Source organism: Aphis gossypii, unplaced genomic scaffold (assembly GCF_020184175.1).
Source record: "Aphis gossypii isolate Hap1 unplaced genomic scaffold, ASM2018417v2 Contig00892, whole genome shotgun sequence".
NCBI classification, from domain to species: Eukaryota; Metazoa; Arthropoda; class Insecta; order Hemiptera; family Aphididae; genus Aphis; species Aphis gossypii.
Genome location: NW_026083345.1, coordinates 16,302 through 40,434, shown reverse-complemented (window position 1 = coordinate 40,434; position 24,133 = coordinate 16,302). Strand labels below are relative to the sequence as shown.

Sequence of the window (24,133 nt, the reverse complement as noted above, 5' to 3'; positions counted from 1 at the left end):
TCGCGGTAATTTCAAAAACCGCTGCATGCCCGAATTTTACCGCCACCGCCAGCGGTTTTTATTCTTTTAACCTATGTTATCCCAATCAATTCTACATTTTATTTTATTTTTCAGTGGTTTTTTATGTTATAATAAAATTACTTCACTCCTATTTTGGACAAACCTTAAAGGGCACGAGGGCCCGGCCTAATTAATATGCCACTGTAAACACTTAATAATATAATACATACCTAATATACTAAAAAATACATTTTGTTTCATATCGTATGAAACTATATGATTAGTGGCGCCACTGTGTAGTGTGTATTTTCTATGGTGACACGTAAAGTGGTCCGTGTGAAACGGGCCTAATTACGTTTGTGTGTGTGTAGGTATAGGTATTTTGTGTTTGTGTACTACAAGTTTTAATATAGGTACATTATTACACGTATTTGTATATAATAAATGTATAAAGACAAAATATATTAATAGGAAATAATATAATATAAAATAAATAATTATTAAAGACACCGTCTAGACTCATTTACTATTCCAAGAACGCCAGTTATTAAATCTAAATGTCTATTTTCAATAAATATTATTTTTGAACATATTATGTAATTTTATTAAAAATTGTATATTATAAATTGTTCAGTGATTTGTGATCATTTGCGATTATTACTGTGAGCTGTTCGTGTCACTTGCATTTTAAAATACTATTATAGTTTAGTACCTGAATATTTCAGATATTTTTTAATTATTAACATGTCTCTTTCAAAAAAAGATACTACCGAAAAATTTATACTAATTGTAAAAAATCATCCAATAATGTACGACATGACCTTACTAGAGTTTAAGGATGTAAGGAAAAAAGATAATATTTGGGATAATATTATAAGCAAAGAAATGAATGGTGAAAAAGGTAATTTTTAATTTTTAATTCATCGTAATAAATAAATAAATTATAGCTAGTCATAACATTTAATTTTTGTTTGTATTTTATTATTGTTTACAATTTATCAAATTATTATAATATTTAAACTAAATTATAATACAAAAAGTAATAAGATAATATAGGCACCTACTATAAGTTAAAATAATTCAACATTATTAATATTGCTTAGTTAAAAAAATTAACAAACTGTTCACGTACTTGCAATGCTTCATTTGTTCCTCTCCTATTGTTAACATCAACTTCCTCTAAGGCTCCAATTACCGATTGATCCTCATCTAGCTCTATATTTTTAATGTCACAATTCTTTACACGTAAATAATTGTGCAAAATACAGGTTAATAGTATAACTTTAATAGTCGTTTGTTCTTTAAGTTCTATAGATCCTTTGTAAACTCGCCATTTTTTCGATAATATGCCAAATGCGTTTTCAACTACTCGTCTCGCTCTACATAATCTATAATTATAAGTATCCAATCTCGTATTACTTCTGGATTGCCGACGTGGAAATGGTTTCATTAAATATGTTTTTAATGCAAATGCTTCATCACCAATTAGAACCATCGGTGTGTCTTCTATTTGTCCAGGTAATGGTACAGGTTTTGGAACATTTAATGTCCCAGCTTCCAGACGCTTACCCATTACAGATTCTTCTAAAATCCCACCATCTGAATTTCGGCCGTAACCACCAACATCGATACAAATAAATTTGTAATCTGGATCAACTATTGCCATTCAAACAAGTGAAAACTTTTTTAAGTAACAATAATTTCGTGTTCCACTGTTGTCTGGGCATTTAATTGTTACGTGTTTTCCGTCAACACTTCCTATGCAGTTAGGAAATTGCCATTTTTCATAAAAACCCCTAGCTGATTCTTTCCAAATTGCAGTGGTAGGTTCTGGTAAAAACATCGGACCAACTATTTTTATAATAGCTTCACTAACCTCCACAACTATTTTACTCACAGTAGAGAAACCGACACGAAAACTATGGCCTATTGTTGAATAAGAATCACCAGTTGCAAAATACCTAAAATGTATCAATAATATTAGTATTTTTATGAATTATAATTATTATTAGGGCAGTGAAGTTATTGTATTAAAAAACATAATAAATTGATTGCATTATTGCATTGAAATATATAGAAGATTGCAGTTATAATTTTTGAAAATTGCATTAAAAAAATCGCGTATAAAATTAAATTAAGAACAAATATACAGTATAATCATTAATCATTATTCATTATGTAGGTATTTACTATTTAGGCATAATTTAATTAATAAAATAAACTATTACAATACATAAAAAAATTAAGAACAAATATTGCTTACATTATTGCATTGCATGACAAAAGATTTTTTCACCATTGTGCGAACGGTTTTACCCGAAAAACATAGCTACATGTAAAAATTTAACGCGCTATAAGTACGTAATTATAAAAAAATGATGAAAAATAGTAAAAATTGCACTTAAAGAAAAATAATGGCCAAAATTGCATTTATTGCAATAAAAATGTTTTTTGTTTAAACTCATAGTTAACTGAAACATATTTTAAGCTCACTTAGCAATAAATATAAGCATCTACAAAAAATATGCAAATGCAACAACTTCACTGCCCTAATTATTATAATAGTTTATTTTTAAAGATTTTTTTTCTACTAAAAATCATTTGATAATTGTATTAATAAAATTTGATCTTTTTTAAAAGTGTTCCTATAAATATAATAATTATTACCTAACTATTAAATTAATTACTGTGGTAATGATAGGAGAGACTTTAAAATTAAAATGGAAGAATTTGAGAGATTCGTATCAAAAATATTTAAGAGCTAACAAAACTATAACTGGGCAAGCTGAAGGCGCATCGAAAGGAAAACACTTGGACCAGTATAAAAAATATAATTGGGCGAAGTCTTTGGAGTTTTTAAGACCACATTTAAATTTTGCTAAGTAAGTATTTATTTTTATTAAAGAAGTACTTTAGGACAGTATACAATTTATTTTACATACATATATACCAATATTTATTGATTTACATTATAAATATCTATAGTCTAAATTTAATAAAAATTTCAAAAATATTTTTATTCCTTAACACATTAAAATAATTTGAATAATTTAAAACAATTAAATTTATTATTATTAAAGTACTATGTCAAATGTACGAGAAGAAATAGTGGAAGACAAGTCCAATGAAAATGAAACAAGTTAAAATGAAGAACAGTCGGATGGTAGCTTTTCAGAAACATTACAACCAATCAATCCTCCTACTTCTTCAACTCGCATTCGTACAGAAAGGCAAAAAGACCACACAGCAGTTTCTAATATTGATAAAGTGTTAGAACATTTAAATAAAAACAAAAAGTTACTACTGGTTCACTTGATGCTGTTAAAATGCTCATGCTGAGCCATGCAAAAACTATGAAGACATTTTCTCCAAGAAGGCAAGCGATCGCGAAACAACAGATTTCAAATATTATCAGCAATTTAGAAATTGATCAAATTGAAGAAAATGAAAAAAATCAAGACTCCCATCCAACTAACCAGCACGTGGACGTGGTTAATTACAATATAAATACTGATCATGTTATCCATCACCAAAACGTGTACCCTACAACTGACCAACACGCGGCTTACCCCACTCAAAATAGTGATGCTATTAATTTATCAATAGAAAATAGTACACAAAATTATACGAATCTTGGTAATTATTCATGGTAAATAAATATTATATGTTTATTATTTTTTCAAGTAATAAATTAATTTAAAAATAGTACTTATTGTATTAGTATAATAAATGTATTACATACCTTTTTAAAGTAATTGAACTAATTTAAAAATTACCTTAGTGCAATCGCCAGTCGTTCTGATGGAGAAATCGGCATGCGAAAATTTGTGGTTATCTTATATATTTCATCTGAAATCCAACCTAAGATTTCATCAAAATAATCTGGAATCATTCTAAAATAGATGAAAAATCGAATTGGATCTGCTCTTAGTTGAGGCATTAGAGTAGTATATTCTCCAACTATTTCACGTTCTTTATTAATGTCGTGAACCCAACATTTCCTTTTAGGCTTTCTAAAAAAAAAAATGTTTTAATGCAATATTTTCACATTTATTAAGACTACGGTAAAACAATTTAAAATACCTTTCTTGTTCTTCATCTTCGAGCATTGCTACTAAGAGTAAGGTTTCATCATCTGACTCTGATTCCGATAAGTATACGTCCATTATTATAGTTTTAAAGTTAAAATGATCCAAATTATAATATTATACAAAATAATATAGGTACGAGTGTATCCGGTCAGGTATCAATCGCAAATGAATAGTTATATGCCAAAATCACAAATAAGTTATCTTATAAAGAAAGAAACAATGCGCGTTCTTACTTCTTAGTAATATTCTTAGACATTTTTAGTAGATTTAGTTTTGAGTTTACATAATAAATACTAATGCATTATAAACTATACAATTAAATATTATACTATTAAACTATTGTTAGGGCATTATTAATTTTAGGAAATTGGTTGAATTAAAGTAGTTGTTAAAATAAACTATTATAAGTATTAAGTATAGATTCTATAGGTACCTATTAGAAATTATTAAAGCCTATTTATTCAACTTAGTATAGAACGTAAAATTAAATGATAAAATATATTTGAAACTTTGAAAGGTATATTATTACATACTTAATAATATGTGCACCTTAGTAATTATATTATATAGGTAATAATATAATATATTATACGAGTATATAATATTATAGGTAGATATCTATATTACTTATTTAAATATTTAAAGTAGATATATTAATATATTAATATTTTATATCCTATATTGTGAATATCAGAATATTTCGTGCATTATTAAAATAATATAAAATATCAAAATATAGTTATAGGCGCAAATAGTATTTAGCTCCTATTATTTACGCTTATGAATATGATATAAATTAATTTAGAATTCCACCGCCGCCGCTCCAGTGTGAACAAGGTGGCGGTTACCGCCACCGCTACCACCATCGCTACCGCCACCGCCACCGCCACCGCCACCGCTACCGCTGCAGTGTGTGGGGACCTTAATACATATTAAATCGATCCTACTGCGGCGATTTGATATACATGGCCACCCGAACGCTCTAAATTTATTGCATTCTTTTCAAGTTATTTTTTGATTTTTTAATTTGAATTTTGAAAATTAAAGCTATTGCTTACTTTTATACGATAAAATACATACGTCTACGATTTTTTTTAATACCATATTATTACGATTATTATTAGTATAATATAAAGTGTAGTACTACAACGCGTTAATGGAGTACATTTTGAATTTTTATGTTTTCAGGGGCGCCGGAACGATTTTTTTGCTGTGGGGGCAAAATATTTCAAGCTTTATTCTAGAGGGCATAGGAGCAAAAATAGTGGTGTTTAATTTTTGGTGCTTACTCTCCACCCCTCCCCAATTTTTACAGCACCTATGCTGGGAAAAAAGGTATAATTACATTTTTTTCTTACAAATATTTATTAAACAAATTCAAATCATGTAGGTATAAAAATTTATTAACAATACAAATTCTAGTTATAATTAACTTTTTCACATACACAGTTTCTTTGTTGTACAATCTTTAATCAAAAATCCCATAACTATATTTTATTATACAATATTAATAAATATAATATACAGTTCAAATTTTAATGAATAATTTACATTTTACCAAATACACTTTTTCTCTCTGCTGTACGGCTAATGAACTCTTTTAGTATATCATCCAAGGAAATCTCATACAAAATAGTTTGGTTTAAGTGTAGTAGTAACAAATGAGTCAACCGCTTTTGACTCATAGTTGAACGTGTATAAGTTTTTAAACGCCTGAGCCCACTAAATGACCTTTCTGGTGTGGCTGATGCTGCAGGTATTGTGTATAACAGTATAATAAGCCGTTCAACTTGGTTCATCAATTGACGAGAAGTTTCTGGCAACATTTTAAATATTTCAACAATATCTTTTATTGTTGCTGAGGAATTATCAGAATTTAAAATATTAGGAAGCATTATTAATTGAGCAGCTAATTGATCTACATTAAAATCAGTTACGTGAATACCGAGAAGTTTTTTTATTTCACTTATTTCAATTTTATCTCTATTGATTGAACGCATCAAAATAGTTTCCATTGATACTACTTTGTCTAACCCAGACTGAGTGAATCTTTCATTTAATTCGTTCAACAAACAATCAATTAAAGCAAAAAATTCTTTTCTTAAAGCAACTTTTTTGTCGATGTTGGCTGGAGGTGTGCGTGTAGTTGAATATTCAAGCTTGGCAGGGGGCTTACAAACTCTAGGATTTTTCGGCATTGTAAGGTTAAGATGGACGGCTAATTGTTTGGTTTTATTCCAAGTATCATTGAAAACATCATCATTATGTAACGATGTAAGAGTTTTTATTAACAATTCTGATGAATGTTTGGCTCCAATAGCAGTGTATGATATATTTTGCAGAGCTTTAGCCAACTGCTCACATGGACCTAAAATTAAAGACAAAGATTCCAGAGCAAAAACAGTTTCAAACTTCCAAAGTTTCGTCTCATATCCGCGGAGAGCTGCTCGTCTATCTTTACTAATTGAATTTGAATCTTTTAAAATTTCTTGTACTGTTAAAAGAACTCTTTCATAATTTTCTATAAATCTATTAACTGCTTTTACTCGGACTGTCCATCTTGTAGGACAAAAAGGAATAATGCCTGGTATATTTTCAGTTTTATAGTCATTTTCTTCATCTAAGTTAGTCGAAAGAACAATACCAGAAAATATGTTTTTGCATTTTGATGAATCTAAGATTGTATTACTTACAAATCTGATTAAATTTAGAGCATCATTAGCAAAATCTACAGTTTTAATAGTATCACTCAATGCTAAGTCCAATGAATGATTTGAACAATGAATAAATATAGATTTAGGTTGTACATCAGAAATTCGCTTTTGTACTCCACTTATATGACCAGACATAGTTGCCGCTCCGTCAAAACAAAGTCCTCTGACATTTTCAAAACTAAGACACATACGTGTCAATAAATCAGCGATGCAAGAAAATAATGTTTCAGCATTTCCACTTGGAGGATTATACATACCCACGAAAATTTCGTTTATATTTAAAGAAATTGTATTTAAAAAACGAAAACAAATGCTAAACTGTTCTTGACCAGAAATATCTGTAGTGCCATCAGCCATTATGGCCATAAATGGACTTTTTAGAACTGAATTTTTAATCTTCCGTAAAACAAAATGCGCCATAGTTTCAAGTAACTCGTTTTGAATATCCCCACTTAACCAATTGTTTCGTTTTTCAAGCCAAATTTTTAGTGCAGGATTTTCAAGTGAACGCTCTTGTAATAAATAAATTAAGTTTCCAGAATCCCATGTACCACCACGAATAGCTTGACCACTACGAGCTAAGTAACGAATAGAGCTAATAACAATTTTAAATACTGTACGAGCTTCTTTTTGTTCATTTAAAGACTGTTCAGTAATTAAAGATATAACAGGACGAGAGTTGTTACGAAAATTTAAATATTCTATTGATGCTCTATGGTTTTCACTTTTTTCGTGTATAGAAAACCGCTCAATGCCCTTCTTCCAATTTTGAAACCCAGTATCAATAAACGATTCTTGCCCATGAATTTTTATTTTTGTTATTTTAGTTTGACTGGCTAAAGTACACGGATAACATAAAACAACATTTTTTTCTTTCACATAATGTAGCCAACTAAACGAATTAAACCATTTCAACTGACATGATCTTCCATTTGTTTTAGGGAATACAAAATCGTTTTTGGGAATAAATTGTTCAGTTAAATAAATATTGTCTTTAGAGGTTTTTATTTCTGTTACGGGTAGTGTAGATGCATTAATGGGGATGATTTCTAATGCTTGTGATTGTTTGTTTATACCAGGGTCGTCTACGTTAATTTCTTCATCACAATCTAAAGTTGTTAATTGTTATATACTAAATATTAATATAACACATTAACACATTCGAGACGATTTAATTTATTTATTACTAAAAAACTTAAATATAAAAACAAATTTATAAAAAAAATCATAATCCTTACTAAAATATAATACGTAAATCGTTTACTTGGCACGCTCTGTATAATATCGTAATGGTAAAAGCAATGTAGTGTATGTATACACTAGATAATAATAAAAAAGCGGGCAAGTGAGTACCGCTCTGCTGTACATTAGGTGCCGTATGGATCATTATTATATATTATAGGAGTGTTAAATTTGAATCCAATGATAGTTATCATTGTATACGAAAAACGATTCTGAACGAAGATGATTTGTCAGCCTAGGATATAATTTCTAGTGATTGGTGAAAAAGGTGGTTTATGTTTTAATGGCCTGAATACAACAAAATTTAAGTTCTTTTATAATAATTGTAAGCTAAACTAATGAAAAACCTTGTATTAAATTTTCAACTCTTAGCTACTTATACAAACATTTTTATGAAATATACCTACAAAATAATTTCCAAGTATTCATAGTTTTGACGAATTTTTGTCAATATTTGAACTTCAAATGCTAATAAAAAAAAATTGTGCCTATGTATTCTTATAATTTTTTAATCACTATAAGAATAACTTATGAGGAACTTTGTATTAAATTTTCAAGTATTTTGATAGGGCCAAAAAGATTTTATCGACACATAAAAAAACAATTTTCAGAAAAATTGAAAATTTCAGTTATCTATAAATAGCTCAAAAAAACTCAAAATATTTTGAAAATTAAATCATATAAAGAAAATGCCAATCTAAATAACTGGTAAAATTTTCAAGTATCTACAACTTATACTTTTTGAATTATAACAAATATCAAAAATCGTTTGAGGCTAAACCGTTATTTAGCGCGGTTTTGTAAAAATTTAAATTTCAAACACTCATAAAAATTTTTGTCTGAATCCGGTAGAGTTTTTTTACAGATATTTGAAGAAAAATGTATGGAGAACCTTTTACCAAATTTTCAAAACTTAGTTATAAAAGAAAAAAATTTTATGATTTTCACAACTTCAAAATTACTTGCAAATTTTCGCGTTTTCGACAGATTTCGTAAAAATTTGAACTATAAACTCTTATAAAAAAAAATTGTGACTAACGATTTTTAATTTTTTTTAGCTACAATAAAAACCACTTATAAGGAACCTTGTATTAAATTTTCAAAACTTTTTGGTCATCCAAAAATTTTTTATCGACACTTTAAAAAAAATTTCTCAAAAAAATCGAAAATTTCAGTGGTCTATAAATAACTCAAAAAAAGTCAAAATTTTTTGAAAATTTTACTATATACAGATACTACTGACATTAACATTTGGTGAAAATTTCGAGTATTTTCAGTGATTAGTTTTTGAATTACAACCAAAAAAAAAAATCGATTTGGTCGAAAACTGGTTTTACGTAAAAATTCCCGTTTTTCCGTCATTTTTTTTTTGTTTTTCTCGATTTTTTTGAAAACTGTTGGAAAATGTTAACTTTTTACCTCTATAATGCACCAAGGATATTCACTTTTACATCGGAAACCACCCCCATAGTTTGAAATTGGAGCATTATTTCGACTAGTTATGCTGTACACAGACACAAAAAAAAAAAAAAAAAACACACATTGTAAAATCAATACATTCATCACTTCGTTCAGAATCTAAAACATAATGTACATACTATCATATAAATAAAATTATTATTAGTGTCGTCTATAGAAGCAAACTCCATCAAGCCGATACGAGAATGTCCAAGAAAAAAACAAATTATTAATTCAAATTCAAATAAATTCATGTATTATTAACAGCCAATAGGCGCTACGAATCAAATTCCAGTAATGCTCCACGTGGAGCAATTTTATATCGATTTTTGAAATTCATTAGTAGACATAAAGCGCGAGACGCGTGATTCGTCTTTCATGAGTAAAATATTGTAACGCGCCAGACGCGTGACTCGTCTCAAACGTAACTTTTAGATTTTGACGGTCCGTCTCGAATGTGTTAAATAAAAATAAATAATAATTGCATACCATTTTCTTCGACTGTTTTTGAACATTTTTTAAAAAAATGTGTTATTGTACTTGTAGAGACTCGATGACGCTTCATCCTAATCAAATGAGTCTAAAAATGTAGTTATTTACCTAATAATTATTATGACACGTATATTTGAAATTTGAAAATAAATCTTACTTTTTTTTCACAATTATTCTAGTCTCTTGCAGAAGTTATGAACAAAATTACACAAATAAAAATTTATAATAATACGACGCGACGCAACAGAGTCAAAACTGGCGATTTTTATCACGTCTGTTTTTCCAATGTTATAGAACTTCTCTCACACACGCAACTCGATTATTGTCGCTGAGACTGCGGCGATAAGAATTGCATGCGATTGAACATGTTTACATTAGTTTTACAATATAATAAATTATAGAAGTGCGATGCGCATGCCATAGCAGCATTTCTTGGATTTTTATTTCCTATCTGTACTCGGTGCAATGTGTATTCTTAGTATTTTAAATTACTAATAGATATAATATATTACTTGCTGAACAAAATTATAGAATAATATTTAGGTATTGTACTATTGTGGGCTAAATGTAAATATAATTAGGCCATGAAGTCGTGGGGGCCTTGCCCCCACAGTATTTATCTTGTGGGGGCAATTGCCCCCACTGCCCCCATTGTTCCGGCGCCCCTGTATGTTTTCAATTTTTATGACATTTTATATGTTTTATATAGTTTCCTACATATCAAAAACAACATCTGATATATTCTGAACTTTGACATTAGGAAGTATGACAATTATGGATTTAACTTTCGGACATCGATTTACATCGTATTATGATGACTGATAGCTAGACATTCAACTACCATTTTCACTAAATAAATTTTATAATATGAAAAAAAGAACTAGGCATGCGACGGGACACGGTATGAGATTGTTCATATTATAGTATATTGGTATCATAACCTACTATTCACACATCGTCCGCGATCCGACGCAGTCGGATTGCCTACGTGGTGGGTTTAATGAAGTTTAATTCGATTTTTCCCAATGATAACTGACAACTTGACTTGAATGCTCACATGTTATTCGACTTTATACTTATAGCTATTATCCTACAATACAACATTAGACCTTCGATGTCGGAGGCGCAGGTGGATTGTATTGTCAGATGTAGATTTAGGATACACACTAAGGTACGTGATGTGATGATTGATAGCTAGACACTCGACTACCATTTTCGCTTAATACATTTTTTTATACACAAAAAGAAAGGGGAATGCAATGGGAAACGATTAGGTTAGGTTTTTGATAACACGATTTTCACCCGACCCCCTCGAAGGTTAGGTTAGGACTCCCTCGGCTCCTTCCAAACCACCGGGAGGTTAGGTTAACTAAAATTGTGACTACTAGACTTTTTATGATATTTTCTTTACAGTCCCGTCTCCAATCTAGGATACTCACTTAGAGCGAATATCACTTAGACCGAATTTCACAGCAGAGCGAGGCACACCCGGCTAGCAGGCTGGCCTGCTATATGTTTATAAAATATAACTACGTATTATAATATTGTACATCGATGGTAATATTACAACATTTCTCAATAATATGATATTGATGATTTCTAAAAACATCATGAAAACTAGTTATTTAATGAAAATTAAGGTGTACATGTAAAGTGTGAAGGTCTAATGCTATCACACCTTATTGTAAACGAGCGTTATGTAGAGTAAACATGGGTGATCTCGCACACACACACACACAACACACACACACACACACACACACACACACACACACACACACACGCGCGCTCGTAATTATTTCATTTAAGTATATATTTTATATATTTATAAATACTATATCTTTCATATATATATTATTAATCAGTTGCTAACCTTCCATGAAGTAAAATTAACTATTCTATCCCCGATTTTCAATACCAACATATTATTATATTTTTAACTAAAATATCATATTGAGTATATCAGAATTTAACTATATAAATAATACTATATTAATCATACATTGGATTTGACTACAATATTTATTAATTAATATATTATATTATGATTTTATCATGCCTGTTTAATATATGATCCACGATGTATGTGTTTTATTTAAAATACACCTTGGAATAAATATCATACAACTCTAGTCTCTATTGATGATTACCTACACGTTATGAGCTAAAACGAATATAAAAAAACAATTATGTACCCATGGTATAATAACGAGCTTGAGAAACGATTAACTGATATATTTAGTAAACTACCTATGTGCATTAATTATATGGTACATTAGAAGTGATAGTCTAATATTGCTACCTATTGAAAACATATGAAATAAATTTCACGGTAAAATTATTCATATTATTTATTCACTACAAGGTGTATATGGTGATATGTATTTAAGTAATAATAACATTTTTAATTGCTAAAATATTTCATATCTGCTTACCACGTTAAAATAAGATCAATCCAGTTAAAACAACTAGCTGGGCTGTTCAAACAATGATATATTATTGTAGGTATATTTATTTTAATTTATAAAGTAGAGCAATTTTGAGCATATCGTGTAATATAATACTATTAATACTTAACTTAATATTATTTCAATAAATTAAAATATAATGAATCATCTATTATAATAATAGCTTATAATATTAGGTATGGGATAGTATATGATAATATTTTAACTAAGAGATGAAATTTAACCATTTACTATAAAATATTTCCATTTATTTTAAGTAGTTAAATATATAATGTTTTAATTTTTTTACTATATCCATAGTATATATCAAGTGGACCTGTGTTGTTATGCTTGCTGCGATTACATGTATATGGTGGGGGGGGGGTAAATAGAACGTTATTTTTTATTTATCATACTTACTGAGTATGATAATGATTTTGATCATTATGCCTAATATAATTTAAAACGAAATAAAGAAAAATATATAACAAGGAAAATGTGTTTGATATTCCTAATAAAAGACATAACTATATTCATTTATGTACTGTGTAGTATAAGTTTGGAGACATAGGTACTGACTGATTATTGATAACTGTAGGATTATTGATTTCTGATATAGGTAAATGAAAATACGAAAATATAATGAATAATTTATTATAATAATAGTTTGCTATGTTATGTATAATATAATGTAATATATGATAATATAGATGAATTAATATAAAAGTGTAAGTGACACTTTCATTTTTCACTTCTATAAAAGATAATGAGACCTCATCAATAATTACTTATTTATGTTGTATATTATATTATTAATCAGCTACTAACTCTCTATGAACTAAAATTAACTAAATCGTATTGAGTATATTGAATTCGATTACTTATAATTTTCGGGGAGGGGGGGCATGTAGTGGATAGGAATGGATGGGAGGGGGCATGGCGGGGCATGGCACGCGCACGATTGGGAGGGCGAGGCATGGCACACGCACGATTGGGAGGGCGGGGTACCTGGATCTGCTGGATTTGCGGGGGATACAGAACCGACCAAAACACACTACTCAGGGAACATGATAGTGAAATGGCCAATATAGAATCGAGTTCAAGTTTATCCAAGTCTTCAGTTCCAAAAGAATGTTTTAACTTACTAACTGAATTTGAAGTACCTATACAAACTAGTTATTCATTAATTAAATTAAAACTAATTGTAGACTTGAAACATTTATTACTTATTAAGTGTCATTTCTACACATATTAGTTATGTTATAATTAAAAAATAAAATAAATTATGAAACTAATATGACAAATATTTATACTTACTTTTTAGATGGAAAACAGTGAACCTTTCAATGAACTTGAACTAGATTGTTCTCAATATGTAGCAGGATATGTTGCTAACCGTTTTGCTAATAAATATCGAGAACTCATCAAACAAATTGATGATAAAACTGATAGTTGTTGGACTAGTTTTAAATCAAAGGGTGGTTTGAAAATGCCTTCTGACAATATGATGGTGGCAGTCAGAAAATTATAAATAGAATTTCAAAAACTACACCAAGAGAGCATTAGTAAAAATAAAAATATTATGAAAAATATGACCAACTTACTGATGCCTCACATTGAAGATTTGTGTATTCCGAATGATGCTGTTGAATGCCTTGTAAGAACAAGGACATTCATCAGACTGAATGATTTAAATAACAAGACCACTGAGAAAAACTACACAAAGAGATAAGAAAAGAGAAAAAAACAAAAATTTATAAATTAATGGGTATAGTTAAATATTATTAATATTATTATGTCATTACCATAGATATATACAAAAACTAGATAGCCGTCTTTGTATTACAGTTGTGACTGATATTGAAGTCGGCCGCCATTTACAAAGCAGGCAATGTTTACATTTATTCTTATCATGAGGACACTGATAATGCTATTATTAGCACCATTCACCATAAATCATAATATTATGAATTATGATTATTATGAATTGCGATTTACGAATATTTGCGAATATAATTGGTTTTTTATATTAAGAATTTTAAATATTAATTGTTACATTGTTATATATTATTTGCCATTATGCCAGTCTCATGCTCAGTGCATGGGTGTACAAATAGACAGATACGTGGTTGTCCCCAACATTTTTTTAAGTGAGAATTTTTAGTTATCTATCTAAAATGAATCAGATTATTATTTGTATTTGATGAATTGTAGGTTTCCTTTAAAAGATCCCAATAAACTACAATTGTGGATTGATGCAGTTAAACGTAAAGGATTTAATCCGAATAATTCTAGTAGAGTGTGTAGTGACCATTTTTTACGCTCCGATTTTGTAGCAAAACATGGAGGAAGTTATAAATTGATGTTAAAAAATGAATCAGTTCCTTCCCTTCTTATGTCTGGAAGTTTGGAACCTCCTAAAAAAGTGTTAAATACTGAAATTATTCATGAAACATTACTACATAGTACCAGTATGACAATTACACCTAACTTAAATACTACTATTTTGAAATCAAAGGAATCAAAGGAATCAGTTGGTATTGATTTATCTGTCACTAGTACACCACCAAATATTAATTTAACACCTATCAAAACACCACACTCTATATCTCCTTTATTAAAGACACCTTCAAAATTTACTCACTCGTACTCTCCTACATTAGTAACACCTGCTAGGAGATTAAAGTTTCCAAAATCACCGATAACTCATTCAACATCAACTAAGCTAAAGAAAAACTGAAACTGCTTCAAACAAAAGTTAGGCGTCAGCAGTTAAAGATAAATAATTTACAACAACTATTAAAATCTTTAGAACAAAAAGGTTTGTTGAATAGTGAAAATATTGAAATTATAAGTAGTAAATTTGAAGGGCTTTCGCAAGAAATTTTTCTCAATCAGCTAAAAAATTGTAAAAGGCATGCTAAAGGTCATCGGTATAGCGCTGAAATAAAGAAATTTGCTTTGACATTGCACTATTATTCACCCAAAGCTTATCAATATTGCCGGTTTGTAAAATTGCAATTTTGCATATACAAATTTTTAACAAAATAACAGATACATGGCTTTTATATTAATATTAATATTTTAATTAGCTTTATTTATATGCATTTAAGATTTAAATACAATTTTAGAAATATTTAATATTAATAATTATTGAAATCATTTTTAGATCAATCTTAGCTCTTCCACATGTATCAGCAATAAGGAATTGGACTTCATCCATAAATGGTGAACCTGGGTTTTTTAAAGACGTTTTAATTGCACTTGAAAAATTGGAACCATTTGATAAACATTGTAACCTAGTTATTGATGCAATGGCTATAAAACAACAAATTATTTGGGATCCAAAAAGTAAACAGTTCATAGGTTATTGTGATTTTGGTAATAATTTAGATATAGAATGTACAAATTATACTGCCACAGAAGCTCTTGTTTTCATGCTAACAAGTTGTAATGGTAAATGGAAGATACCTATAGGGTATGTTTTACAAAACAAAATAGGAGCAACAGCTCAGGCTGAACTTATTAAATCTGCTCTTTCTTTAACCCATGCTGCTGGTTTAAGAGTTTGGTCTATAACATGCGATGGTTGTTCTACAAATTTTTCAACTATGAAAAATTTAGGTTATAATTTAGATGTAAATAACTATGATGATATTCAATGTAGCTTTAAACACCCAATTACAAATGACAATGTTTATTTTATACCCGACACATGTCATATGTTGAAATTGGCTAGGAACACATTGGGGAACATAAAAGAAATACATTCAAACAAAGGGACAATTCTGTGGAGTTACATTGAAAATTTATATTTTATACAACAAGAATTAAGTTTCAAATTCTCTAATAAATTAAGTGCATCACACATATTTTGGAAAAATAACAAAATGAAAGTAAAATTTGCTGCCCAAACTCTTAGCACATCAACTGCAGATGCTTTAGACTACCTTAGATTAATAAACTATCCTAATTTTTCAAATACAGAGGCTACTGTAGAATACTGTCGCAATATTGATAGGCTTTTTGATTTTTTAAATGCACGAAACCATTTTGCCAAAGGGTTTAAATCCGCTATTTTTAAATCTAATATTCAGTATATGGAAAATACAATATTACCTTTAATTGATTATCTGTTTTCTTTGAATATTGGTGATACTATTGTATAAGACAATAAAAAAACTTTTATTTTTGGTTTTGCCACTGCTGTTAAGTCAATGTTTGGTACTGCAAAATCATTATTTATTGAGTGTCCAGAATTTAAGTATATTCTTTCTTATAAGTTTTCCCAAGACCATCTAGAAATTTTTTTTGCTCGTATAAGACAGAGGTATGGATCTAATAATAATCCCAATGTTCAACAATTCAAAACTGCTATGAAGCAGATCCTTATGAAAAATGCATTAAAATGTCAGACAAATGGAAACTGCAACACATTTGAAGACGATTCGTTTGGATCTATACTAGATTTTAAATGGAATAGGAAATTAACATTAATTGACAATGGTGATGATGATGAAAATGACACAATAATGATTGATGATGAAACTAGTAATAGGTTGAAATTGTTAAATTGTAGAAATTCCCTTATGAAAGATGCTAAAGACAATGTTTTATTTTACATTTCAGGATTTATTGTTAGAAAAATTATCCTAAAAATAGAATGTAAATCATGTATACTGCTCTTTTAAGGAAATCCATTGACCATGATTATTGTTCTTCAGATATTCATTTGCGATTTGGTTACTTCAAAAACCGTGGTGGTCTTATATTACCCTCTGATAGTGTTTTCAAAGTTATTGTTGAGGCTGAAAAAATGTTACTGTTTTATACAGATAATTTAAAACTTTTAAATATTTCTAACTTGGAAGGAAAAATAATTTTGAGTCGCAATAACTTATTAGCATTAAATAATAATATTTTTAGTGATTTAATATGTGAGAACATATCATTATTAGACCGTCCTCATAAAATGGTTTTGATACAAATAATTATAAAAAAATATTTGAGTGTACGTTTACATACCTATGGAAAAATGTTTTCTACTAATATACTTAACCCTGTGAATAAACGCCACACGCTGACTAAAGCTATTTTATTTTATCACCAATAAGCCTTTTGTTTGTTATATTTTAAGTTTTTAATTTAATTTAGTTTTGTTAATTTATTTTCATAAAATTGTTCACTTACAAGTTTAAACAAATTTTGTTAATTGTTAAAAATATTAATTAAACTTTTGTATCTACATTCTACATAAATAAATATATAAATATAACAAAAAATATTTGTTTTCATGTTGAGACATAATAAACAATATTCTCTAGGTATATAGTCTACACACACATGTGGAAAGAAAAGTTGATATCAGTACCAAAATAAAAAGTTGACAAAAAAAGTGTACCTACCTACCTATATTAAATTTGTTTCCAGTGGTGGTGAAACCAAATAGGTACTTACCTAAGTAATTCCCACAATAATGTCTATATTAATTCTTCACACTGCTATAAATTAATAAAGTAAATGGATATAACATAGGTTAGGTATGTAACAAAATATAATATTAAGCAATATTTTGAATTAATTAGATTTCAAAGATCATTGTTCAGACTAAATTATACTTATTTGATTAATTAATATACTAGGATAACTGAATACTGATAATATTGTTTTGTAAACATTGCCTGCTTTGTAAATGGCGGCTGACTTCAATGATAAGAAGGAGACGGCTATCTAGTTGTTGTATATATCTATGGTCATTACTTACAAAACTTAAATAAATAATTATTTTATATAAATATTTAGGTATTCGTGGATATAACTCTATATGAGAATTTGTTTTATAAATATTAAATATTATAATTTATAATATATAATAATATATATAATAATTTGTATATTATAACATATAATTGATAACCGTCAATCACTATCAGCGGAATACCAGCAGAGCAACAACCAATGAAAAGAGGCGGAAGTCTCCCACCACTTTCTATGGAGAAGTGAGGAGCCGGGAATGCGTATCAAAAATCTGTGATCATACCTATCAATTTTGTCATGATTAGAGATATCTATAGACAATTTTAAATAATGAATAGTTTACAATATGTTATTGTACATTAAATTCTTATCTATCTATTTACCAACAATAATTTTTCAATTATTGAAGAATTAACTGTAAAAAAGTTACTAATTATTACAGGTCATTGCTCATTACACACTTTTTAATTTCGTATTACACACTTAGCATTTCGTACTACACACAATTTTAGTCCCTGGTTTACAGTACATAATGATTATCAAGTTAAGCATGTTTTGTAGTATGAATAAATACATGTTTTCTTAACACTTTTAAAATTCTGACAAAAAAAAAAATATGTAAGATTATGGAGTAAGTACTTCAACATTTTAAGAAAATGTAAAGAAAATTGTATTGTTTAATGATTTAGAAAATATATTACAGCTATACTCTATAGTGCCAGTGATTCTCAACCAGTGTTCCGCGGCACATAGGTGTGCCGCGAACTGGCTGTAGGTGTGCCGCGAGTCGCGACTGTGGTACACGCGTATAGTATTATTACGTGTTAAAAATAGAAATTTCCTAGTACTTAATTTTCGTTATCAATAATGATTATCATTTGGCGGATAAAGTAAAATATTATGAACAACTATTAGTCGTTAAACGTCAATGTTTTCTAACAGTCGTGGTTTAGTATATACATTTTAAATAATTAAATTACAGTATTTTTAATAAAATGGATAAATGTATTATTAATAAAAGACGTATGGAGGATAATAGTGGCGAAAATTCAAATAAAATAATTAATTCGGCGAAAAAACCTAAAGTCATACTTAAGTATTCTGACAATTATTTAAGTTTTGGTTTTTATGGACGGGAAATGAAGAAGAAGCTCTTCCATTATGCGTTGTGTGTGGTGAAAAACTTTCGAATAGCTCAATGGTCCCGAGTAAATTAAATCGGCACCTAATTACAAACCATAGTCATCTTGAATCAAAAGATCAGAATTATTTTAAAGAACTGATGACTAGTCAATCAAAACAAAAAAAGTATTTTGAGAAAAAAGTTACAGTGTCTGATAAAGCACAAATTGCTTCTTATAAAGTTGCGGAATTAATTGCTCAAAAAACAAAACCACACTCGATAGCCGAATCATTAATTTTACCTTTATGTAGTGAAATTGTTAAAATAATGTTAGGTGATGAAGCATCAAATGAAATTTCGAAAATTTCGTTATCTAATGATTGGAAGAAGAATTATTGATATGTCAGTGGATATAGAAGAAAATGTAAATACAAATTTTGCTCTACAAATTGACGAGTCCACAGATATTAGTGGTAAAGCGCAATTAATAGGATTTATTCGGTTTATTCATGACAATAAAATATCTAATCAATTTTTGTTCTGTAAAGAATTAATAAAACACACAAAAGGTCAAGATATTTTTGAAATTGTAAATTCATACTTCAAACAATCAAATATATCCTGGAAAATGTGCGTAGGAATTTGTACTGATGGAGCACCTTCTATGGTTGGATCTATTAAAGGTTTTATTACACTTGCAAAACAAATTAATATAAATATAATTCATACTCATTGCTTCTTACATCGTGAGGCACTTATTGCTAAGACGTTACCACAAGAATTAAAAGCTGTACTAGATCAAACTATAACCATGGTTAATTATATTAAGTTGAGGCCATTGAAATCTCGTCTATTTAAACAACTATGTAATGCTATGGACGCAAAACATGAATGCTTACTATTACACACTGAGGTAAGATGGCTATCCAGAGGAAAAGTGTTAATGCGAGTATTTGAACTAAAAGAAGAGTTACTAGAATTTTATAGCACAGAAGGAAACATAACATTATGTGAACTTCTTAAAAATGAAAAATGGTGTGCTATGTTAGCATATTTAGCAGATATATTTAATTATATTAACGGTGTTAATACTAACATGCAAGGACGCGAAGAAAATATTTTAACTTCTACTGATAAACTTTTAGCTTTTCAAAAAAAAATTGTCATGTGGAAAAGGAAAGTTACTGAAAATAATTTCGAAATGTTTCCATTGGTACCAAATAATGCTACAAGAACATTGGCTCCTGTCATTTCAGAACATTTAATTTCATTGGCAGATAAAATCAACATATATTTCCCAGAAATAGAAATAATGAACTACGATTAGATACGAAATCCTTTTTCATCGTTGTGTATTTCTAGTTATAACTTAACATTTCAAGAAGAAGAAGAACTTATATCTATTTCTGCTGATCATAGTCCTAAAATTAAATTTTCTGAAGAACCGATTGAAGACTTTTGGATATCAATGAAAGAACAATTTTCAAAAATATCTGAAAAAGCTTTAATAATTTTGTTGCAATTTTCGACTTCATACCTTTGCGAGTTAGGATTTTCTACGCTAACAAATATTAAAACTAAGAAAAGAGAAAAACTTCTAGGAGTAGAAGAAGAAATAAGAGTAGCACTGTCGTCTATTCGTCCTCGTATCAGTCTAATTACAAAAAACAAACAAAGCCAAGTATCACATTAAACATTACATTTTTAAGTATATAATATATTATTAATACAAGATTAAATAAAATTAAAATGCCTTTTTTTGTTTCTTATTACTTTATTACTATAGTGTTCCGTCAAAATGTATGGTTATAAGAAATGTGCCGTGAGAATAAAAAGGTTGAGAACCACATAACCATATATTTCCATATATGTAAGAACTAGAATCACATTCAACAGCAAAAACTTTCTAATCATATTTTGATTTATGTTTTTATAAAAAAAAGGTGGTTCAAATGAGTAATACCTTTGGCTTATAGTCTAGTGAAAAAGTTGGGATCTTGACTAATTCAGCATCTTGAGATTCAAATAATACTCCACCATGCATTACTGATGAACTTAATAAATATTAATTTTTCTATTGCTAATTTTATCTATTAAGGTTGTTTAAAATTATGCAGTACTAACTTCTATTGTAATTTTGTTTGGGAGAGATTACAACACTAGTTTTTAATTTTTACTTTAACATTGGATGGATCGATATTAAAACATGTAGTGAGTACATTATACATTAAATACAAATTAAAATAATCAAAACACTAAATGCCGTCCTACTTTGAAATATCAAACTGCGGACTGTCAGTTTGCAGATAGACATATTGTCTATGAAATGCTAACTGGTGTGGTTATAAATTGTGTTTTTAAAGCTACGTCTAGTAATATACATACCTATGTAAATGAGTGTCGGGGTCGCCTTATTTTACAAGTCACTACAACAAAACTAGTTTGAAACATCTGGTAAAATATGTATTGAATTAATATTGTTTTTAGTTATTATTTAAATATTTTGTAATTTTTTAAGCATTCCTATTAAAGATTCGTGCATCCTAGTCTTTCCAGACATTTTTGTCATTATCAATTTTTTGTGTCATGAATGGTAATGTTTTGAATTTCATAATAATTAAGTTATAGTGATACTTTTAAAAAAGATTATTAACAGATATTGAAGCTATTATTATTTAAATAATCAACTATTATACAGGTTGGTAGTAAACCTAAGTTGAACTTGTTCAACTACTTGAAGTCTCTATTTAATATTTCTGTATATTTAATTTAATCATTGCTGACACAACAAACAGAAGAAATAATTAATTTTGTAATTAACAATTCTGTCTTCTTTAGGAATGCAATTGATGGCTATCCAGCGACAACACAGAGAACATGACACCCATTCTACGTATTCATCTTCCGGATGACAACGGTGCTTATCTGAATGATAGTTACAGTATAGGCATATGTTTGTCATGTCCTCAGAATTTTCCAAGAGATAGGTCTTTAAATATTTTCTGTGAATATTAGGATCAAAGTCTAAACTAAACTTAGAACTGTCCATGATTGTAAATGCGTAGTATATAACATAAACTCCACAATTAAATGTATCTTTTTGTATTGGAATGTTTTCTAAAGGGCATGCAATTAGTATTAACGGTGGACATTTTCTGTTGTCACCGTATATAACATTTGATTGTAATGTTTCAAATACCTACTTTATTGAAACGAAGTTTTGATGGTCGACTTTTTGTGTCATATGGATTACTTGGATCCACGATGTAACACTGTCTGGTTTTGAAATTTAAAAAAACTACAATCCAGTGAGAATTATTATTAACTAACCATAGTAAAATAACCATACTGTTCTCAGTGAAAGCAATTTTTTCAAGCTCTTCACCAACTTCTCTTTTTCCCATCAGCTGTGTTACATTTTGACATGATAAAATGTGTGTGTGTTTCTTAAACCCAACTTAAAAGCATTAAGACAACAAACAAATATCAATAACAAAGTTACACAACCAATTTTCTCCAGACAATGAATCAAAATCTAGGAAGTAAAGGTCAGTCAGAATGTCATGATTTAGATCACTAGATATATAATTGTATTTTACAACTAGATAATCTCTATTCTTTGGCATCTTAATTGGTTTGTAATGCGTCAAATCTTTAGGGAGCATATTTTTGTGTAAATCTATAGATTGCACTGATCGTCTAAATGGAGATTTATGACTGCCAGGTGTCGAAACCGATTTAATTAAACAATTATCGTCAAATGGCTTACTCAAATCACGTAAAACCACGTCGTTGTTAATAGGCTCATCAACAGTGGACCTAGTCACGTTGTCACATTTTATAACCACAACGTTTTCAATACTATCGACCACTTTGGGCAAAATGTTATTTTCATTTGCTATAGTGGTCGAAGATTTTTGAATTTTTAACGATAGGGCTTTGAAAGGATGGTACTTGGTATGTTGTAGATGTTTATGTTGTTTTTCTTTTTTTCCCCAACTTTCTGTTGCGTCTAAGTAGTTATGGCTAGAACTTTCTGAGATTTTTCTCTTCCCATTTCCTTTGGGATTAATCTGCCTAGCCTTACAGTCAAAATCAAGTGCACGCGTACAAGTTTTTTTCTAATATTGTATTTTATTTGTTTGGGTACATTTATGACACGTTCTCTCATAAGTCTTAAAAACCTACTGCATTTCAACCTTCAGTCGCTTTCAAGTATGTCAATTTTTACTGTTTTAAACCAAGATTCAACTGTAGCGTTACTCTGGCGGATTTCAATGCCATTGTTGACTTTATTATTCATAATAGGTGTCCAAAGTGCTAAGAAAGGTATGCACTTGACTATATATTGGTGTAAATAAGATTCATCGTAATATTCATTACTTATATTTTCATTATTTACAGAACAGTGTAAGAACCTAGGTTTAACATGTTCTTTGATTTATTGAAATCTACAGTACATCATGGAATTACTCGTATCGGACTCGCATAGAAATTTATTTATTTATTCTAAGTAATCTTTGCCTTCGTTGTTCGATTCATTTGACAAGTGATGGTTAACGTTACACTTATCTCTCATCGTACTAATGGCATGTTTGGTTTCTATTGTATTATATGGAGACAACAATATTAGTGAAAATATTTTGAACCAATTTTCAACATCTTCCAAACTCTCAGCGTTAAACAGTAAACATATCCAATCAATGACACAATTTCTTTTCATTTTTTCTACAGTGTTATGATCGGTTGTCGCCGATTGGAAATATGTATACTATGATTTTTGTGTAATGATTCGCGCATATGTTTATG

At 28.9% G+C, this 24,133-nt stretch overlaps 4 protein-coding genes and 2 pseudogenes across 4 annotated transcripts; 3 read left to right on the top strand and 3 right to left on the bottom strand.

Annotated features, from left to right (window-relative positions):
• Positions 1-1,099: 1,099 nt before the first annotated feature.
• Positions 1,100-1,666, bottom strand: LOC126555518 (uncharacterized). The gene has a single exon (XM_050210434.1). It carries the CDS (start codon positions 1,664-1,666, stop codon positions 1,100-1,102), a length of 567 nt encoding a protein of 188 aa, XP_050066391.1.
• A 1,418-nt stretch (positions 1,667-3,084) lies between these two features.
• Positions 3,085-3,663, top strand: LOC126555520 (uncharacterized; annotated as a pseudogene).
• Positions 3,664-3,772: 109 nt separating this feature from the next.
• LOC126555521 (uncharacterized) lies at positions 3,773-4,432 on the bottom strand. Its single transcript, XM_050210435.1, has 2 exons — positions 4,084-4,432; positions 3,773-4,013 (listed from the first exon to the last, which is right to left on the bottom strand). Exons 1-2 carry the CDS (start codon positions 4,164-4,166, stop codon positions 3,773-3,775), a joined length of 324 nt encoding a protein of 107 aa, XP_050066392.1. The 5' UTR covers positions 4,167-4,432.
• Positions 4,433-5,638: 1,206 nt separating this feature from the next.
• On the bottom strand, positions 5,639-12,889 carry LOC114126339 (zinc finger MYM-type protein 1-like). Its single transcript, XM_050210433.1, has 2 exons — positions 12,865-12,889; positions 5,639-7,914 (listed from the first exon to the last, which is right to left on the bottom strand). Exons 1-2 carry the CDS (start codon positions 12,887-12,889, stop codon positions 5,639-5,641), a joined length of 2,301 nt encoding a protein of 766 aa, XP_050066390.1.
• Positions 12,890-14,254: 1,365 nt separating this feature from the next.
• Positions 14,255-15,558, top strand: LOC126555519 (THAP domain-containing protein 1-like; annotated as a pseudogene).
• Positions 15,559-19,724: 4,166 nt separating this feature from the next.
• Positions 19,725-21,017, top strand: LOC126555517 (zinc finger BED domain-containing protein 5-like). Its single transcript, XM_050210432.1, has 3 exons — positions 19,725-19,797; positions 19,873-20,527; positions 20,687-21,017. Exons 1-3 carry the CDS (start codon positions 19,725-19,727, stop codon positions 21,015-21,017), a joined length of 1,059 nt encoding a protein of 352 aa, XP_050066389.1.
• The last annotated feature ends 3,116 nt before the right edge of the window (positions 21,018-24,133 follow it).

Bases quoted from the DNA above. Each gene is read 5' to 3' on its own strand.
- LOC126555518 (XM_050210434.1), bottom strand. From the start codon at position 1,666: ATGGCAATAGTTGATCCAGATTACAAATTTATTTGTATCGATGTTGGT.
- LOC126555521 (XM_050210435.1), bottom strand. From the start codon at position 4,166: ATGGACGTATACTTATCGGAATCAGAGTCAGATGATGAAACCTTACTC. The intron at 4,014-4,083 runs GTATTTTAAATT...TTTTTTTTTTAG, and splicing joins GAAGATGAAGAACAAGAAAG to AAAGCCTAAAAGGAAATGTT.
- LOC114126339 (XM_050210433.1), bottom strand. From the start codon at position 12,889: ATGATCAAAATCATTATCATACTCA. The intron at 7,915-12,864 runs GTAAGTATGATA...TAACAACTTTAG, and splicing joins CAAAATCATTATCATACTCA to ATTGTGATGAAGAAATTAAC.
- LOC126555517 (XM_050210432.1), top strand. From the start codon at position 19,725: ATGTCAGTGGATATAGAAGAAAATGTAAATACAAATTTTGCTCTACAA. The intron at 19,798-19,872 runs GTAAAGCGCAAT...TGTTCTGTAAAG, and splicing joins CGAGTCCACAGATATTAGTG to AATTAATAAAACACACAAAA. The intron at 20,528-20,686 runs GTTTCCATTGGT...GTGTATTTCTAG, and splicing joins ACTGAAAATAATTTCGAAAT to TTATAACTTAACATTTCAAG.